Here is a 15,791-nt window from a genome sequence, read left to right as displayed (position 1 = left end):
CCACCAGGAAGATTATTTTACAATAACAGCACGATGTGAAGTGTTTTATTTCACAGCAATTTGCCAACAGTTGCAGTATTTCGTTTATTCAAGAACCATACGTAAATCTGTTTGTGTTGTGGAACGTATGCTAGACGTTTTAGTTGCCGTTATCATGTAGGTTATAGCAAATACTGTATAAGCAGTCATCCCTTACTCAGCCTTTTGAATTTAAAGTCCTCTTTCCAGTAGCAGAGATATAACACTGACAGTGAAGTCTCCTTGCATCAACGTTTCCTTACAGAAAATGTCACCATACCAGTGATAAATTGTATAATATTCATTTTATTTTATTGTTATAAGCCTTTGATAATGTGTCGCATCCAGTGTTGTGCAAGTTCTTTCTATACAAACTATAACGCTAGGGCACTACAGTTGGCACTACTGTTATAACTGCTGTTACAAAGAATTATATTGCCAAATTCCCTATTTTTTTAACACTGTGCTCTTGAATGCTCATTCTGATTGGCTAGATGTTGTTGATTTTACGCACCTGATGCCACTGCCTTTTGTTACTTTCTACATGTAAAGCTAAAGGAGAATATAGAGAAGTTTTTCACATGCTTTGTAGAAGAGGGGAAAGCTACAGTACGACTTAAAGAGCCCATGGTGGACATCTGCATGAGCAAGGTAATGTTTTTTTCTCCATTGATGATAGTAACTAATTGATACATATGATTCATTATTTCAGAATTTGCAAATTCCAAAGATATCAGTGTTTGACCTCAATTCATTCCAAAAGTCTGGACGAATACCGGTTTGGTCGAAAACCAAATTATTTTTCCCCATAGGAAATAATGTAAAACGAATTAATCTGTTTCGACTCAATAGTTGATCTCACAGCTTGGCAACATTGATGCCTGATTTACCCTTTTTTGGAGACATGACTACTGAAATTATACCACAAAAGATAGCGTGGGGTTATAACACAAGCACTCACAGATGACGCTTTCAGAACAGATGATCCGCATAAACTGCTTCACCTCTATTGTCTACGCCAGGTTACGCTGCATGGAAAGTGTGTGCAGCATGGGCGTCGCTAGGCCATTTTTAGGGGGGTTTTAACAATTCTACTCAGCCCCTCTAAAAATTCTGTGATTCTCCATAAACTGTACACAAATTCGTGATTGCCTCAGTCCCCGTTAAATTTCATATGAAAACGGTGGCAGACTTCAGCTCCTCCCAGTCTTTCAGCGTGTTCTTCAATTCGCAGAGCGAGGACAAGAGTGCTATGCAATACAGTGGAATGCTGCAATAAGTTTACCATCCTACCCTGTTAGTCAAACGTTTATTTTTTTATTTTTTTACTCTTATACCCTCATTGGGGGCTGAGCCTCCCTTAAATGAAAATTCATTATTTGATATTCGTTGCAATCCTGTATGAAACAAGAACCAGTGTATCTGAAGGGTGAATCGTACACCAAGGTCAAATTGACTCGAAAATTCAAATTGAGTACTGAAAATTCGAACATGTGTGGTCGTGGACCGAGGTACCACTGTATATAAAATGTGTATGTATGTGTGTCTACACTGATCAGGCATAACTTTATGACCACCTGCCTAATATTGTGTTGGTTCCCTCTTTTGCTGCTAAAACAGCCCTGACCAATCAAGGCTTGGACTCCACTAGATCTCTGAAGGTGTGCTATGGTATCTGGCACCAAGATGTTAGCAGCAAGTCCTTCAAGTTGCAAAGTGGGGCCTCCATGGATCGAACGTATTTGTTCAGCACATCTCACAGATGCTCAATTGGATTGAGATTGGAGGCCAAGTCAACACCTCAGTCTCATTGTTGTGTTCATCAAACCATTCCTGAACCACGCTTGCTTTGTGGCCCGGCGCATTATCCTGCTGAAAAAGGCCACAGCCATCAGGGAATACTGTTTCCATGAAAGGATGTACATGGTCTGCAACAATGTGTAGGTAGGTGGTACCTACTTGCCTTTTTCCCATAGTGCATCCTGCTGCCACGTGTTCCCCTGGTAAGAGACGCACCCATCCATCCACGTGATATAAAAGAAAACGTGATTCATCATACTAGGTCACCTTCTTCCATTGCTGCTTGGTCCAGATCTGATGCTCATGTGCCCATTGTTGGTGCTTTCAGCTGTACACAATAAACTGTGATGCACTGTGTATTCTGACACCTTTCTATCAGAACCAGCAATTTGAGCAACAGTAGCTCGTCAGTTGGATCGGATCACACGGGCAAGCCTTCCTTCTCCACGTGCATCAGTGAGCCTTGGCCGCCCATGACCCTGTCGCTGGTTCACCACTGTTCCTTCCACCACTTTTGGTAGATACTGACCACTGCAGACTGGGAACACCCCACAAGAGCTGCAGTTTTGGAGATGCTCTGATCCAGTCATCTAACCCTAACCCTCTCAAATCCTAACGCTTGCCCATTTTTCCTGCTTCCCACCCAGCATCAGGTGGCATGATGAGGAGATAATCAGCATTATGCACTTCCTGTCAGTGGTTATAATGTTATGCCTGATCGGTGTATCTCTCTGTCTCGTATATACACACACGTACACATTTTAGATCATTTCACATCATAGGTACATAAAATGATAGTGACTTTATTGAGTTTCACTTTTCTTAATGCATCTATTTTAGGCGGATACCACCAGCTTGAAAACCTTCCTCTCGGCTGCTCAACTTGCACACAGAGGAACCGTTAGGGAGAGCATTCCCCTCTCCACACTTACCCCTGTTCGTGCCAGAGATGTGGAGAAACCCAAAAAGAAGCTCACCATCATGTCCAAGAAGGACTATCCCCTCACATCTAGCTTCCCCTACTCTCTCGAGCAGCTGCAAGTGTCTTACTGCAAGCTAGCCAGGGTGGACATGCGCATGCTGTCTCTAAAATCACTGCGAACACTTGACCTCAGCAATAACCACATCAAGAAACTTCCAGATACCATCGGTGACCTTCAACTCCTAACAGAACTGATTCTCCATAACAACCACTTAGAGAGCTTCAGTGAAGCACTATGCCTCTCCAGCCTCCAGAAATCACTTCAACATCTAGACCTAAGCCAGAACTGCATAAAGCTGCTGCCTGCTTGCTTTTGCAAGTTACGTGAGCTTGTTAGCCTTAAAATGGATGACAATGAGCTGGAACAGCTGCCTTTTCATATTGGCCAACTCACAAAAATGCGTTTCCTGTCTGCTGCCCACAATAAGTTTACCGTGCTGCCTGGTGACTTCTGCAAGTTGTCACTGGAGAACCTGGATCTGTTCGGGAACCCCTTTGCTCAGCCGAATCCTCTTGATCACAGCATTCAACTCACGTTACCTCTCACTTTGGAGGAGCTGGCCTCTAGAGCTGTGCTAAAATATAGGTATTTTTTTAATGCATTGCTTGACAGATGACTCAAAGATAGCTGCTTTTTAAAACCAGAGCAAGACTATTTGATATTCCTTAAGGTTTTTGGTTTATTTATTATTTAAGAGTTCAGACTAAGACTACTGTGAGATGATAAAAAATATGCAGCCTGTGTGATTAAAAACTGACAGGTGCACACTTTCTTTGGTACATTAGCTTCAGCTTCACTGTAAGATGAAATTAAATTTTAGACACTGGACTTTCAAGCAATTTGTTACATTTTAGGTATTTCTAATGTATTTTATTTTAGTCATGTGCAAACACTAATGTCCTGGGTGTTTTTATTTTTTTTGCAATAGAATCCCTTACGGGCCTCATCTCATTCCCTTTCACCTTTGTGGCGACATGGAACTGGCAAAGGTGTGTAACTGCGGCTGCATCTGTGTAAACTCTTACATACAGACAGCTGTTGGCATGAACCTGCATCTAGTGTCTCACACTGTGGTGCTTGTGGATGACATGGGAGGCACAGAGGCTCCCATTCAGCGACATTTTTGCTCACTAACATGCTACTGCCAATTCCTGGATGGCTGTGTACAGAGAGGACTGAGCTGAGAAGAATTTAACATTAAAGAAGAACCTCTTTCTTGCAGTCCTGTTAATAGTTTCCATGCTCACACAGTAACCTCTGTTATAATCAGCACTTGGTGTTTCTGTTGTTTGCTACCCTTATGTGTGGTAGCAAACGACAGAATTGTGTGATATTGCCACATTAGTAATGAATTAGCTACAGGTTACTGTTAGCCAATCATGAAACATCACATGGCTTGTGGTCTCATGGTCACTATTTATAATTATTTTTATTTCAAATTGACACTTTACAGGTAGACCGTTGGAACAAGATTTATTCCTCAGCGTTCAACCAAATTAATATCAGATAGTTTCAGTAATAGTATCAGTTCATCCAAATGTACAGCCTATGTTTTAAAGGCAGATTTATGATTAGTAAAACAAGGTTGTGTTATGAATTGAAATGATTTTGTGCATGTCATGGTTCTGTTCTTAATATTTTTGGTATATCATCAATAAAGTAACTTTTTAACTTAAAATTTGAGTACTAAACAGTATTGTTTTGTTGTTAAATTGTTATGTTGAGCAATTTACCAGACCATATCAAGACCCCCTTGGAGTGGAGTGAAACCAAACAGTTAATTATTTATATATATTTATTTATATATTATAAATAACAGGTAATTATTTTACCGTTTTTTATTCAAAACCCAAATATTACAGAAATTGAGTAAATCAACTTTTGTTTTTATTAAGTCTTATTAGTTGTTTTTTTTTTACATGCCTTGTTATGAACATGAACAGTATACTACAACTAAGTGAAAATAAAGGATATATTACTCCCCCAAATGTTAAGGACAACTTTGAGTTAGACGTGAGACTGTTATGTGGGAAATTCCCAGATCAACAGATTATGAAATCATAAGCCCTTCTGGTACCAACATACTTTCCATGAATAAAGTTGCATAGTTGACACTTTTTGTTCATTCTGATGTTTAATGTTAAATATCTTCTCCTGTATCCACATGATTCTTTGAAGTTCACTGCTGCTACCTGATTGAACTTAAAATTAACATGAATGTATAGGTGTGCAGGGGTTTCTAAAAAAGAGGATGGAGAATATACACTGATCATCCATAACAGGAAAACTGCCTAATATTTTGTTGGTCCTTCTTGTGCCACCAAAACAGCTCTGACCCATCTAAGGGGGACCAACACAATATTTAGACTGGTAACATTGTATCTTTTTTTGCATTGGTGTCTGTGATTAATGGTTTAGTAATTGCAGCTCTTCCTTGCATGTTGGCTTTTTAAAGTTCTCTGTGGACTGTTTTTGTGGAAACTGGGTTTATAAGGTGGATATTAAGTTCTGCTATCACTTTTGCTGCAGGAGTTCTGTGTGGTTTGGACACAACATCCAAGGGTACATCCAAGGGTTCGATAGGCCCTATCATTAAGTTTTGATTTATCCACTTTTCTTCTTGGCTGATGAAGCCCTGCCATGCTTTGTATATGCAGTCATAAGAATGTTGCTCTTGAAACACCAAAGAGTTGGGCTGTATAGGTTTCAGATGCTCCTGCTAAACAGGCTCCCACATTCTGTTCCCTTTGAAAGTCTGACAAGTCACCCATTTGAACAATGTCTTAAATTGCTGAGCACAACTTGTTTTATACTGGCAAGTAACCTAAACAATACATAGCAATGAAAAATAAATAAATGATAATCACATTGAATTACCTAGGCAGGCAGGTTGTTCTAAACATCTTGGAGAGCTAACCAAAGATATTCTGTGGATGTAGGCTGCCTCAAGTCCTTCTGTCTTTTCATGTAATCTCAAACAGACTTGATGATGTTATCAGGAGACTCTCTGGATTGTAATTATTGTACTGCCCTCCAGCCCTTCTACAAACATCCTGCCTCCTGCTATACAGCTGAAGATACTACATAACATTGCGACTGTGTCTGTTCCCCGAACCAAACGAAAATGTTTTAACAATCAGAAAATTTGTTTTAGTAACCTGATTAACATAAAACTAGATGATAGTGAATGCACAGCCAGCACCTTTGATCTGAAGCTAGGACTGTTAAATATAAGATCTCTGTCAACTAAAACACTTATAATTAATGAACTGATTACTGATCAGGAGTTCAGCGTTCTTTGTTTAACAGAAACATGGATTAAACAAAACGAGTATGTAGCATTAAATGAAGCTTGTCCGCCTGGCTATAGCTATATACATCAACCGCGTCTAACAGGCAGGGGAGGAGGTGTCACAGTTATTCATGATAAGCTAAGCGCCACACAAAAACCCAGACATCAGTTCAACACATTCGAAGCTCTTTATACTAACCTAACGTATGCAAGTACTAATAATAAGTTTACAGAGTCAATTCCACTAATTGTTATTTACAGACCCCCAGGGCCATACTCTGAATTCCTTAATGAATTTGGAGATTTTACTTCAAACCTTGTTGTTTCTTTAGACAAAGCACTAATAGTAGGAGACTTCAACATTCATTTTGATAAGCCAGAAGACCCTCTGAGAACAGCAGTTGTGTCCATCTTAGATTCATTAGGTGTTAATCAAAATGTAATAGGACCCACTTATAATGGAGGTCACACTCTGGATCTCATTTTTACATTTGGATTAAATATAGAAAACAGTCACTCTTCCACAGTCGGAAGCTATCTCAGATCATTATCTAGTTTCATTTAGAATGCGTCTTAGTCACGAGATGCGCAACTTGCCACATTACCGTATGAAGCGTATATTTACGTCTGCTACTGCAGAGAGATTTACCGATAGTCTCCCAAAATTATCACACGATTGGTTCACTGTCTGACCCTACAGAACTTGACCAGGCGACTGATTACTTGGAGTCATTATTTCGGAACACCCTAGACACTGTAGCTCCACTTAAAAGGAAAAAAATTAAAGACAAGAAACTAGCACCCTGGTACAACAACCACACACGAGCTTTAAAACAATCAGCTAGGAAACTAGAGCGTAAATGGCGTCAAACTAAATTAGCAGTATTCCAGATTGCGTGGAAGGAAAGCCTTCTGAGATACAAAAATTCTCTTAGTACTGCTAGATCAGCGTATCTCTCTAAGCCCTAATTGAAGATAACAAAAACAATCCAAAATTTTTATTTAGCACTGTAGCAAAACTAACTAGGAGTAAAGCCACTGTAGAAAAGCGCACACCATCTACATTTAGCAGCAATGACTTCATGAATTTTTTCAATGAAAAAATTGACAATATCAGGCAAAAAATTCAGACTATTAATTTAAAACCATATTATTTGATAGATAATCCTTTAGATAATATAGCTATTTCTGATCAGAGCTTAGAGTGCTTCACTCCACTTCAAGAGCCTGATCTAATTTCACTAATTTCTTCTTCAAAATCTTCTACCTGCATCCTAGATCCTTTACCCACATCTTTCCTTAAACAGATATTACCAGTAGCTACTGAACCCCTTCTAAAAGTAATTAATTCTTCTCTAAGCATTGGCTATGTGCCTAAATCTTTTAAGCTAGCAGTTATCAAACCCTTGATTAAAAAAACGGAACTCGACCCCTGTCAGCTGTCTAACTATAGACTGATATCAAACCTGCCCTTTATCTCCAAGATCATAGAAAAGGCTGTAGTTATGTTCGTACCTGCATATAAATAACATTTATGAAATGTATCAGTCAGGATTTAGGCCTCATCATAGCACAGAGACAGCACTGGTTAAAGTGGTAAATGACCTGTTACTGGCTTCTGATCAGGGTTGTGTCTCCCTACTGGTGTTACTGGATCTTAGTGCAGCTTTTGACACCACTGACCACACTGTTCTACTTGATACACTAGAACATGTTGTTGGTGTTAAAGGAACAGCCCTCTCCTGGCTCAGGTCTTATTTGACTGACCGTTATCAGTTTGTAGATCTAGATGGTGACTTCTCCATGCATACCAAGGTTATGTTCGGTGTTCCACAAGGTTCTGTCTTAGGCCCACTGCTTTTCTCCCTATATGTTACCCCTTGGTGCAATTATTTGTAAACATGGTATTAGCTTCCAATGTTATGCAGATGAAGCACAGCTATATGTTTCAGCTAAATCAGATGAGAGACACCAGCTTATTAAGACAGAAGAATGTGTAAAGGACATTAGACATTGGATGGCCACTAACTTCCTCCTGCTTAATTCGGACAAGACAGAGGTGCTTGTACTAGGACCACAGGCAGTTAGAAGTGAGCTTTCTGATTACAGAGTAATGGTGGATGGTCTTTTGGTTTCATCTTGTCCAGCAGTAAAAGATCTTGGTTTGATTATTGATTCTGGTCTTTCATTCGAAGCTCATGTAGATAATATCACTAGGGTAACCTTCTTCCATCTTAGGAATATTGCTAAGATAAGAAATATGTTGTTGCTTCATGATGCAGAAAAATTAGTTCATGCTTTTGTTACCTCTAGGTTGGATTATTGTAATGTCTTACTATCTGGATGTTCCAGTAGGTGCATACACAAGCTCCAGTTAGTCCAGAATGCAGCAGCTAGAGTCCTCACCAGAACCAGAAGATATGAGCACATCACTCCTATTTTAGGCACACTACATTGGCTCCCAGTCAAATTTCGCATTGATTATAAAATACTGTTACTAACCTATAAAGCACTAAATGGTCTCGGGCCACAGTACCTGAGCGATCTTTTAGTCTTTTATGATCCGCCACGCCTACTCCGATCAAAGGGTGCTGGTTACTTGGTAGTACCTCAAGTAGCAAAGGCTACAGCAGGGGGCAGAGCTTTCTCTTTCAAAGCCCCAAAGTTATGGAACAGCCTTTCAATTAGTGTTCGGGATTCAGACACAATCTCAATGTTTAAGTCTAGGCTGAAGACACATTTGTTTAGTCAAGCTTTTAATGTATAGTTTTCTTAGGTAAAGGAGCAGATCTGGAAGGTTCATGGTCATAGAGTGTTTGGTGTACTGGGATGTGTTGGATGCTGTCATCTTACCACCCTCGCAAGTCGCTCAGGTTTGCTGACTGTGAAGTGGTTGGATGCTTTATGTCCCGGGAAACCTTCATGTCTGTGATCTTCTGGCTCTCCCTTTTAGTTATGCTGTCATAGCTAGTCTTGCCGGAGTCCCTGCCTGCATTTTACACATAATTCTACACTGTCTTTAAGCATCACATGATCACAAACTTAATATCTTTCTCTTTCTCCCTCTACCTTCTCTGTCGAGCTATACACCCCACTCCTGAGCTCCCAGTGTTTGCCAGTTTCCAGTGCGACCGCTGCCCTACCCCTGGTCGGAGTCTCGCCGCTTGATGGTGCCCACTGATGCTGTGGATGGATCTGTGTGGACCAGGAGACAGCCATGGACAGAGCCACTTGGGGACTTTCACACCATCACAGATATGCCATTTCATCTGTCAGCCCGTGACAGCAAAGAACTAGTGTTTATAATGACCTTAGAAACTACAATGACCTAATAGTTCCTCATGGGTCATTGATTGCTGTTGTAGAAAGGACATTAATCAGCTACAGTTACATTATTTTCTGTTTAGTGTCACCCAAATGAGGATGGGTTCCCTTCTGAGCCTGGTTCCTCTCAAGGTTTCTTCCTTTCCATCCCAGGGAGTTTTTCCTTGCCACCATTGCCACAGGCTTGCTCATTAGGGATAAAATAGTCTAATTATAGAATTTAATAATTTATTATTATTTCTAGTTAATTAGTTATTTTTATTTTTTTTAATTATTTTTCATTTTCCCCTCCCCTTTCTCTGTTTTCTTCTTTTGTAAAGCTGCTTAGAGATAATGTTCATTGTAAAAGGCGCTATACAAAATAAATTGAATTGAATTGAATACTAGATGGCTTATAAGCATGCTAAACAGCATGAAAAGAAAAAAAAAAACAAACAAACATGGGTGCACCTCAGTCCCACTGGTTTCCACCAGTTATTTCTGATTGCATTGCTTGACATCTTCCGATGTTGAAGGAAAGTATGCATGATGCCTTTCATCTGCTGCATGAAGTTTCTTTGGCTGACCACTTCATCTACAGTCTGCCTACCTGTTTCTTGTGCTTCTTCAAAATAGTTTGAGCAGTACATCTTGACATCCCAGTTTACTTTGAAATCTTTGCCTGGGAGAGACCTTGCTGATGCAGTATAAATACCTTGTTTCTTGTTGCTGGGTTCAGTCTTGCCATGGTGTATGTCCTGTGACATGAAATTGTCTTCCACAACCTCATCTTAGTAGCAGAGTTTGGCTGTTCTCTCAGTTTAAAGCCTCATACCCAACTATTTCTGTTTCAGTTAATGACTGTGTTTCAAACTACATATGAAATTGTTGATCATTATCACCTGCTTGGTATAATTGGTTAATCACACACATGACTCTAATCCACCCCCCACCCCCGCCCCCCAAAAAAGAGAAGTAAAAAATAATGTAGAGAAAATGGCTTTTACTTATTAACTGGCAATGATCAAATAGTCATTTTTAATTTTAATTCTTTGGATGGTTACATATTTCAAGTAATAGTGATGTTATTCATTACTACAACCTCGCTAACAAATAGCACACATGTGTCAAATATGTTAGCCATAAATTAACATAAGTGGGCCATGTTTTTAGTCAAGCTCAAACCATAGAGTGTTCTGAAAGGAGAGGGCAGCAGATGTGGTATGGTCAATATTAATAACCTCACTGCCATCTTCAGGGTTTTTCTCTTTAATGATAGTAGGAATGGGAAAACTGAAATCTGTTTTGCTCTGTTTGGAAGAATCAACATCTACTTGCTCGTTCAGTGGCACTAGGGAGGGACTTTGTTTGGTAGAGCTGTTTTGATCTTCAGATAATGCCCCAGTCTGTTCAAGTCTGCACAAAATATTTATTGAGTCTGATGGAGAATTCACTTGGTTCAGTCCATCACTGATGGGTGATGACTCCACCGCAGATTTTCCTGTTACCCAAATGGATGAGTTGGCAGGAACATTTTGAACATTGATTAATGCGTCTTTTAAATGGGATGCAGTCTGTTTCATTTGGGACTCAACTACAGGAAACGTTTCCTGTAAAACAAGATCAATTTAAGTTTTATACTGATTATGACAGGGACATCCAATCTTCATCCACAAACGTGTGGCAGCAAGTTTTCATTCTAATCAAATAAGAGCTACACCTGAAAGTTGACTAAAGTCCAAACTCAACTAATTACACAAGTAGAATCAGGTGTGTCTTCTCTTGATTGGATGAAAAGCTGTAGCCATACCAGTCCTCTGTGGATAAGACTAGACTTTCCCAAAGATCAACTGAAAAAAGGTACTTTCATGCTTTAGAAATTTCATATAAACTTGGCTTTTAATTTGTACTAGCATACATGAAGCTGAAGAGGGACTTGGTAAACCTGATATCTCTTACCTTTTTTGGCCCATTCATAGCATTCTCCGATGATCTTGAAGCCTTAGTGTTGTTTATTTCACAAGTGAGTGTTGCATCTGCCCTGGACAACTGTAATGGTGTAGATTTGGATTCCAAAAAGTTCATTTTATAACTTTCTACCTCAACAAAGGAGAATTGCACAATTTCTTCATCTGCTTGCACAGGTCTGTTTTCTTGAGGGTGTGCTTTGCAAATTTCATCTGAGATCATCAGCTCACTCTGTACCTTTTTGACCAGTTCTGCTTCATATATCGCTTTATCTGCTGTCTCCATCACAACACTATAGTCATTTTCAGGCTGATTCCCCTCAACATGAGCCACAGCATGGTTCTTAGCTGGCTGTACAGCTAAAGTTATGGTAAGCTGTTTTTTAGCCTTGTTGAATTTGGCATCTCCTTTGTCAGCATCCACAGGATAGGATAACTGTAGCTCTAGTTTGTAATCTGACTTTTGAGACTCTAAAGCCAGTTTTCTGTCAGTCACGTTAAGGTCAACATCTGCTGCTGATTTGAGAAGTGGTAAATCTATGGTAATGACAATCTCTTTTGGGCGTGGACCTGGAGCTGAGTCTCTGGAGCATCTATAGTCTTGCAGATCCACAAAAGATCTATATTTGATAGTGTAATGTGGTTGTATATGCACTAAAGAACTTTGTTTGATAGGACTTTGGGTAAGCAAAGACGACTGGGACTTGGGATTTTTGATTGGCATAGTGTCTGGGTAAAGTATATGGAAAGCTTTGTCATGAGAAGAGGATTCTTCCTTCTTGGGCTCACCAGGGATTTGGTTACGTATTACAGCTGGCTGAGGCACACCTTTGTATTGGATTTTTTTCAGTAACACATTGGTTCTGTCCAGTGTGACATGAAAGGCATTCTCCACCCCTTGTATGGCAGTGCTGTTCACAAGTTTCATGAATCTTTGGTTCTTGCCTGCCATGTAGAGCGTGTGTGGATGAAAAACAACATCATATATTGTGTATTTATTGCCCCTGCTGTCTCTTTCAGGCTTGCCAGGAGTAAGACTGTATGGCAGTGACCAGCACTGCCCAAGCTGGCCATTTTCAGTTCTTTTGGCTTCACATGTGGGCATGTTGATTAGGTTATTTGAGCAGATATTAATAAAACACTTCTCTTTCCTATTCATACTGGTCTTCAGCACATGGTGGGGATTTGGATGTATAAATTTTACCTCTATGCCCCTGTCTTGCTCCAGCTTTGTGATTTCCTCCTCATACTTCTTCTTGTTCTCTGGGTTTGATATTTCCTCTGCGTATTCCTGGAGCAGCTCACGAAACTTCTCCTCCTTCATGGCTTTACTGAAACGGGTTATTTCATCTGTCGTCATATTAAGTTCTTCTAGTTTGTTGCCAAAATCCATGATAAATGTATCGCACATTAATAGCTACCTGAGATGGCAACAACTGTATAAAATAAAATGCAGACGTCGAAGGGTTAAAATATAGCGGTATCCGGTGTTATTTGCAGAAAGCAAAAATTATTTCCGCGTGCGGGGTTTACTCAGCAGCCGAGTGTTTACGTTGCCTTGGAAACCTGTTCTTGGATTCCTGCTAGAGAGACGGAAGCTTTGCGCACGAGAGCGTGTCTGTGCTTGCCTGAATGGAAATAAATCCGCCTGTCTGGGCCACGTTTGTACAGGGCTATTATTAAAACGGGCGGATTTTTAGGAGAAAACACTTAAAAACGTGCTTGCTTCATCACATTTGTTGTATTTCAATACATTACTTAACTTCCAAATCACTCAAAACCATGACAAAATATTCCACTCCTGCACAGAGGCGGTATTCTACCGATGTGTCCTACCTTACCTTATCAAACTGCCCTACCCTAGATTTTGTCTCCTTTGTAGCTGTGATCTTATCAGAAAAATGTCTCCATCAGAAATTTAGAGGAAATATTTTAATATATTGTGTAACTATACAATATTCTGACGTATTATATTTTATGAACATAAAATGCGTCCATACTTGAATCATGAGTTCGTTGGTGTGTAATAGTGAAAGAGAACAGCTGAACCGCGGCTTGTTTACCGCATATACAGGAAAGGTCTTTACTTTAATTTGATTTTGAATATAAACGATGTTAAGGTTAATGCATATAGGAGGAATACCTCTTCAAAACGCTTTCAACTGTCGATGTAGCTCAGGTAACTTTGTGTATCTGGTTTGTTTTTTCCATATTGTTTTCGTTCTCTTTATTTTCCGTGAAGTGCGAGAATAAGACCGAAAAAGGGGACATTCTAAAACGCTTAACGTAGCTTAATGCAAGACCTGGAGCTAATTTCTACACATTTCTTCATGTCATGGAATTAAATGCCATGTGAGTTTTGTTTTATAAAAAGATTAGTCAGATGAGTTAAAACATATCTGAAAATTATAAAATTTAACTGACTATCAACTGCACAGCTTAAATGAAAAAAAATCCTTTTATTTAAGGTTAATGAGTGCCATGAGTACAACAGTGGCAATGAAAAACTCCAATGTAGTTTGTGTAAAGTGCAGGCAGGGACTCCGGCAAGACAAGCTATGACAGCATAACTAAAAGGGAGAGCCGGAAATTGACAGACATGACGGCTTCCCGGGACATAAAGCGTCTATCCACTTCAGTCAGCAAACCTCAGCGACTTGCGAGGGTGGTAAGATGACGGCATCCAAACATCCCAGTACACCAAACACTCTATGCCCATGAACCTTCCAAATCTGCTTATTTTCCTACGAAAAACTATACATTGAAAGCTTGACTAAACAAATGTCTTCAGCCAAGACTTAAACATTGAGACTGTGTCTGAATCCCGAACACTAATTGGAAAGCTGTTCCATAACTGTGGGGCTTTGTAAGAAAAAGCTCTACCCCCTGCTGTAGCCTTCGCTACATGAAGTACTACCAAATAACCTGCACCCTTTGATCGAAGTAGGCGTGGCAGATCATAAATAATTAAAAGATTGCTCAGGTTCGTTTCAACGTCGGAAGATGCCCAGCAGTGCCATCAGCAAAGAACTGGTGGAAACCAGTGGGACTCAGGTACACCCATCTACTGTCTGGAGAAGTCTGGCTAGATGTAGTCTTAATGGAAGAATTGGGAGCAAAAATCCATACCGCCAACTTGGAAACAAGGCTAAGCAATTCAACTATGCACAAAAACATATGAACTGGGGTGCAGAAAAATGGCAGCTTAGGACTGGTAAGTCAAAATGTACTGACTCATTGAAATATTTAGCTCTAGCTTGAGGCAGGTTGTTTCCTGAAGGGCTGGAGAGTGGTGCAATAATGAGCATCTGCAGGCAACAGTGAAGCATAGTGGAGGTTCCTTGCAAGTTTGGGGCTACATTTCTACAAATGGAGTTGGAAATTTGATAAGGATTAATGGTGGCCCCGATGCTGAGAAATACACTGATCAGGCATAACATTATGACCATCTTCCTAATATTGTGTTGGTCCTGCTTTTGCTGCCAAAACAGCCCTGACCCATCGATGCATGGCCTTTGAAGGTGTGCTGTGGTATCTGGCACCAAAATGTTAGTAGCAGATCGTTTAAGTCCTGTAAGTTGCAAAGTGGGGCCTTCATGGATCAGATTTGTTTGTCCAGCACTTATCTTGCTGAAAGAGACCACAGCCATCAGAGAGTACTGTTTCAATGAAAGGGTGTACATAGTCTGCAACAATGCCTAGGTAGGTGGTACATGTTAAAGTAACATCCACATGAATGGCAGGACCCAAGGTTTCCCAGCAGAACATTGCCCAAAGCATGACACTGACTCTGCCGGCTTGCATTCTTCACAGTGCATCCTGTTCCCATGTGTTCCCCAGGTAAGTGACGCATACACACCACCCATCCACATGATGTGAAAGAAAACATGATTCATCAGACCAGTTCACTTTCTTTCATTGCTCTGTGGTCCAGTTCTAATGCTCACATACTCATTGTTGCCTTTTGGTGGTTACAGGGGTCAGCATGGGCACCCTGAGCTCAGATTATTGACTGTGTGGTGCTTTGTATAATTTCAGTGTCTCATAATGGGTTTCCTTCATTCAAAGGATTTACTGAAGATGAATGGTTACCAGAAAAAAAATTATGCTTTTCTGATGCTAGTTTAGCTATTTTTAATTTAGTTGATAACGTTGATAAATTTTGTAATATTTTTGTCAACAAATATTTGAAGTTAAACTCATTTTGATTTGGCTACAGTGCAGATTTTTGGCTTGTTAACATTACAGAAATTTAAAACCCCTTTGTTGACAAGCCAGTAATATTGTCAACCATGAAAGACAAGAATGTCCTTAACAATGTCTCCATTGTTCACTTAAATGTCACTTCTCTTGTTTTCTGTTTCTCACAAGTTGATAGGAAATCAGTTTGACCTGGAAACCATTAGTTTCTCTTTGAGTGTCACGTTT

The 15,791-nt window shown here is 39.9% G+C and overlaps 2 protein-coding genes across 3 annotated transcripts; one reads left to right on the top strand and one right to left on the bottom strand.

The window, feature by feature from the left end:
* The first annotated feature begins 675 nt into the window (after positions 1-675).
* On the top strand, positions 676-10,255 carry lrr1 (leucine rich repeat protein 1). The gene is made up of 2 exons (XM_058399095.1): positions 676-3,386; positions 3,730-10,255. The coding sequence occupies exons 1-2, from the start codon at positions 2,800-2,802 to the stop codon at positions 3,983-3,985; spliced, it is 843 nt and encodes a 280-aa protein (XP_058255078.1). The 5' UTR covers positions 676-2,799; the 3' UTR covers positions 3,986-10,255.
* A 161-nt stretch (positions 10,256-10,416) lies between these two features.
* Positions 10,417-12,915, bottom strand: dnaaf2 (dynein axonemal assembly factor 2). Of its 2 annotated transcripts, XM_058399091.1 has the most exons (3): positions 12,785-12,915; positions 11,356-12,694; positions 10,417-11,006 (listed from the first exon to the last, which is right to left on the bottom strand). In XM_058399091.1, the coding sequence occupies exons 2-3, from the start codon at positions 12,685-12,687 to the stop codon at positions 10,566-10,568; spliced, it is 1,773 nt and encodes a 590-aa protein (XP_058255074.1). In that variant the 5' UTR covers positions 12,688-12,694; positions 12,785-12,915; the 3' UTR covers positions 10,417-10,565. The 2 variants fall into 2 exon arrangements, with proteins under 2 accessions (XP_058255074.1, XP_058255073.1); XM_058399090.1 differs by having other exon boundaries at positions 11,356-12,907.
* Positions 12,916-15,791: the final 2,876 nt, after the last annotated feature.

Source organism: Hemibagrus wyckioides, linkage group LG09 (genome assembly GCF_019097595.1).
Source record: "Hemibagrus wyckioides isolate EC202008001 linkage group LG09, SWU_Hwy_1.0, whole genome shotgun sequence".
Taxonomy (NCBI): Eukaryota; Metazoa; Chordata; class Actinopteri; order Siluriformes; family Bagridae; genus Hemibagrus; species Hemibagrus wyckioides.
This window is presented reverse-complemented; position numbering and strand designations above follow the sequence as displayed.

Coding starts and splice junctions, on each gene's coding strand:
- lrr1 (XM_058399095.1), top strand. CDS start 2,800: ATGTCCAAGAAGGACTATCCCCTCACATCTAGCTTCCCCTACTCTCTC. Junction 3,387..3,729: donor AGAGCTGTGCTAAAATATAG/GTATTTTTTTAA, acceptor TTTTTGCAATAG/AATCCCTTACGGGCCTCATC.
- dnaaf2 (XM_058399090.1), bottom strand. CDS start 12,774: ATGTGCGATACATTTATCATGGATTTTGGCAACAAACTAGAAGAACTT. Junction 11,007..11,355: donor CTATGAATGGGCCAAAAAAG/GTAAGAGATATC, acceptor CTTGTTTTACAG/GAAACGTTTCCTGTAGTTGA.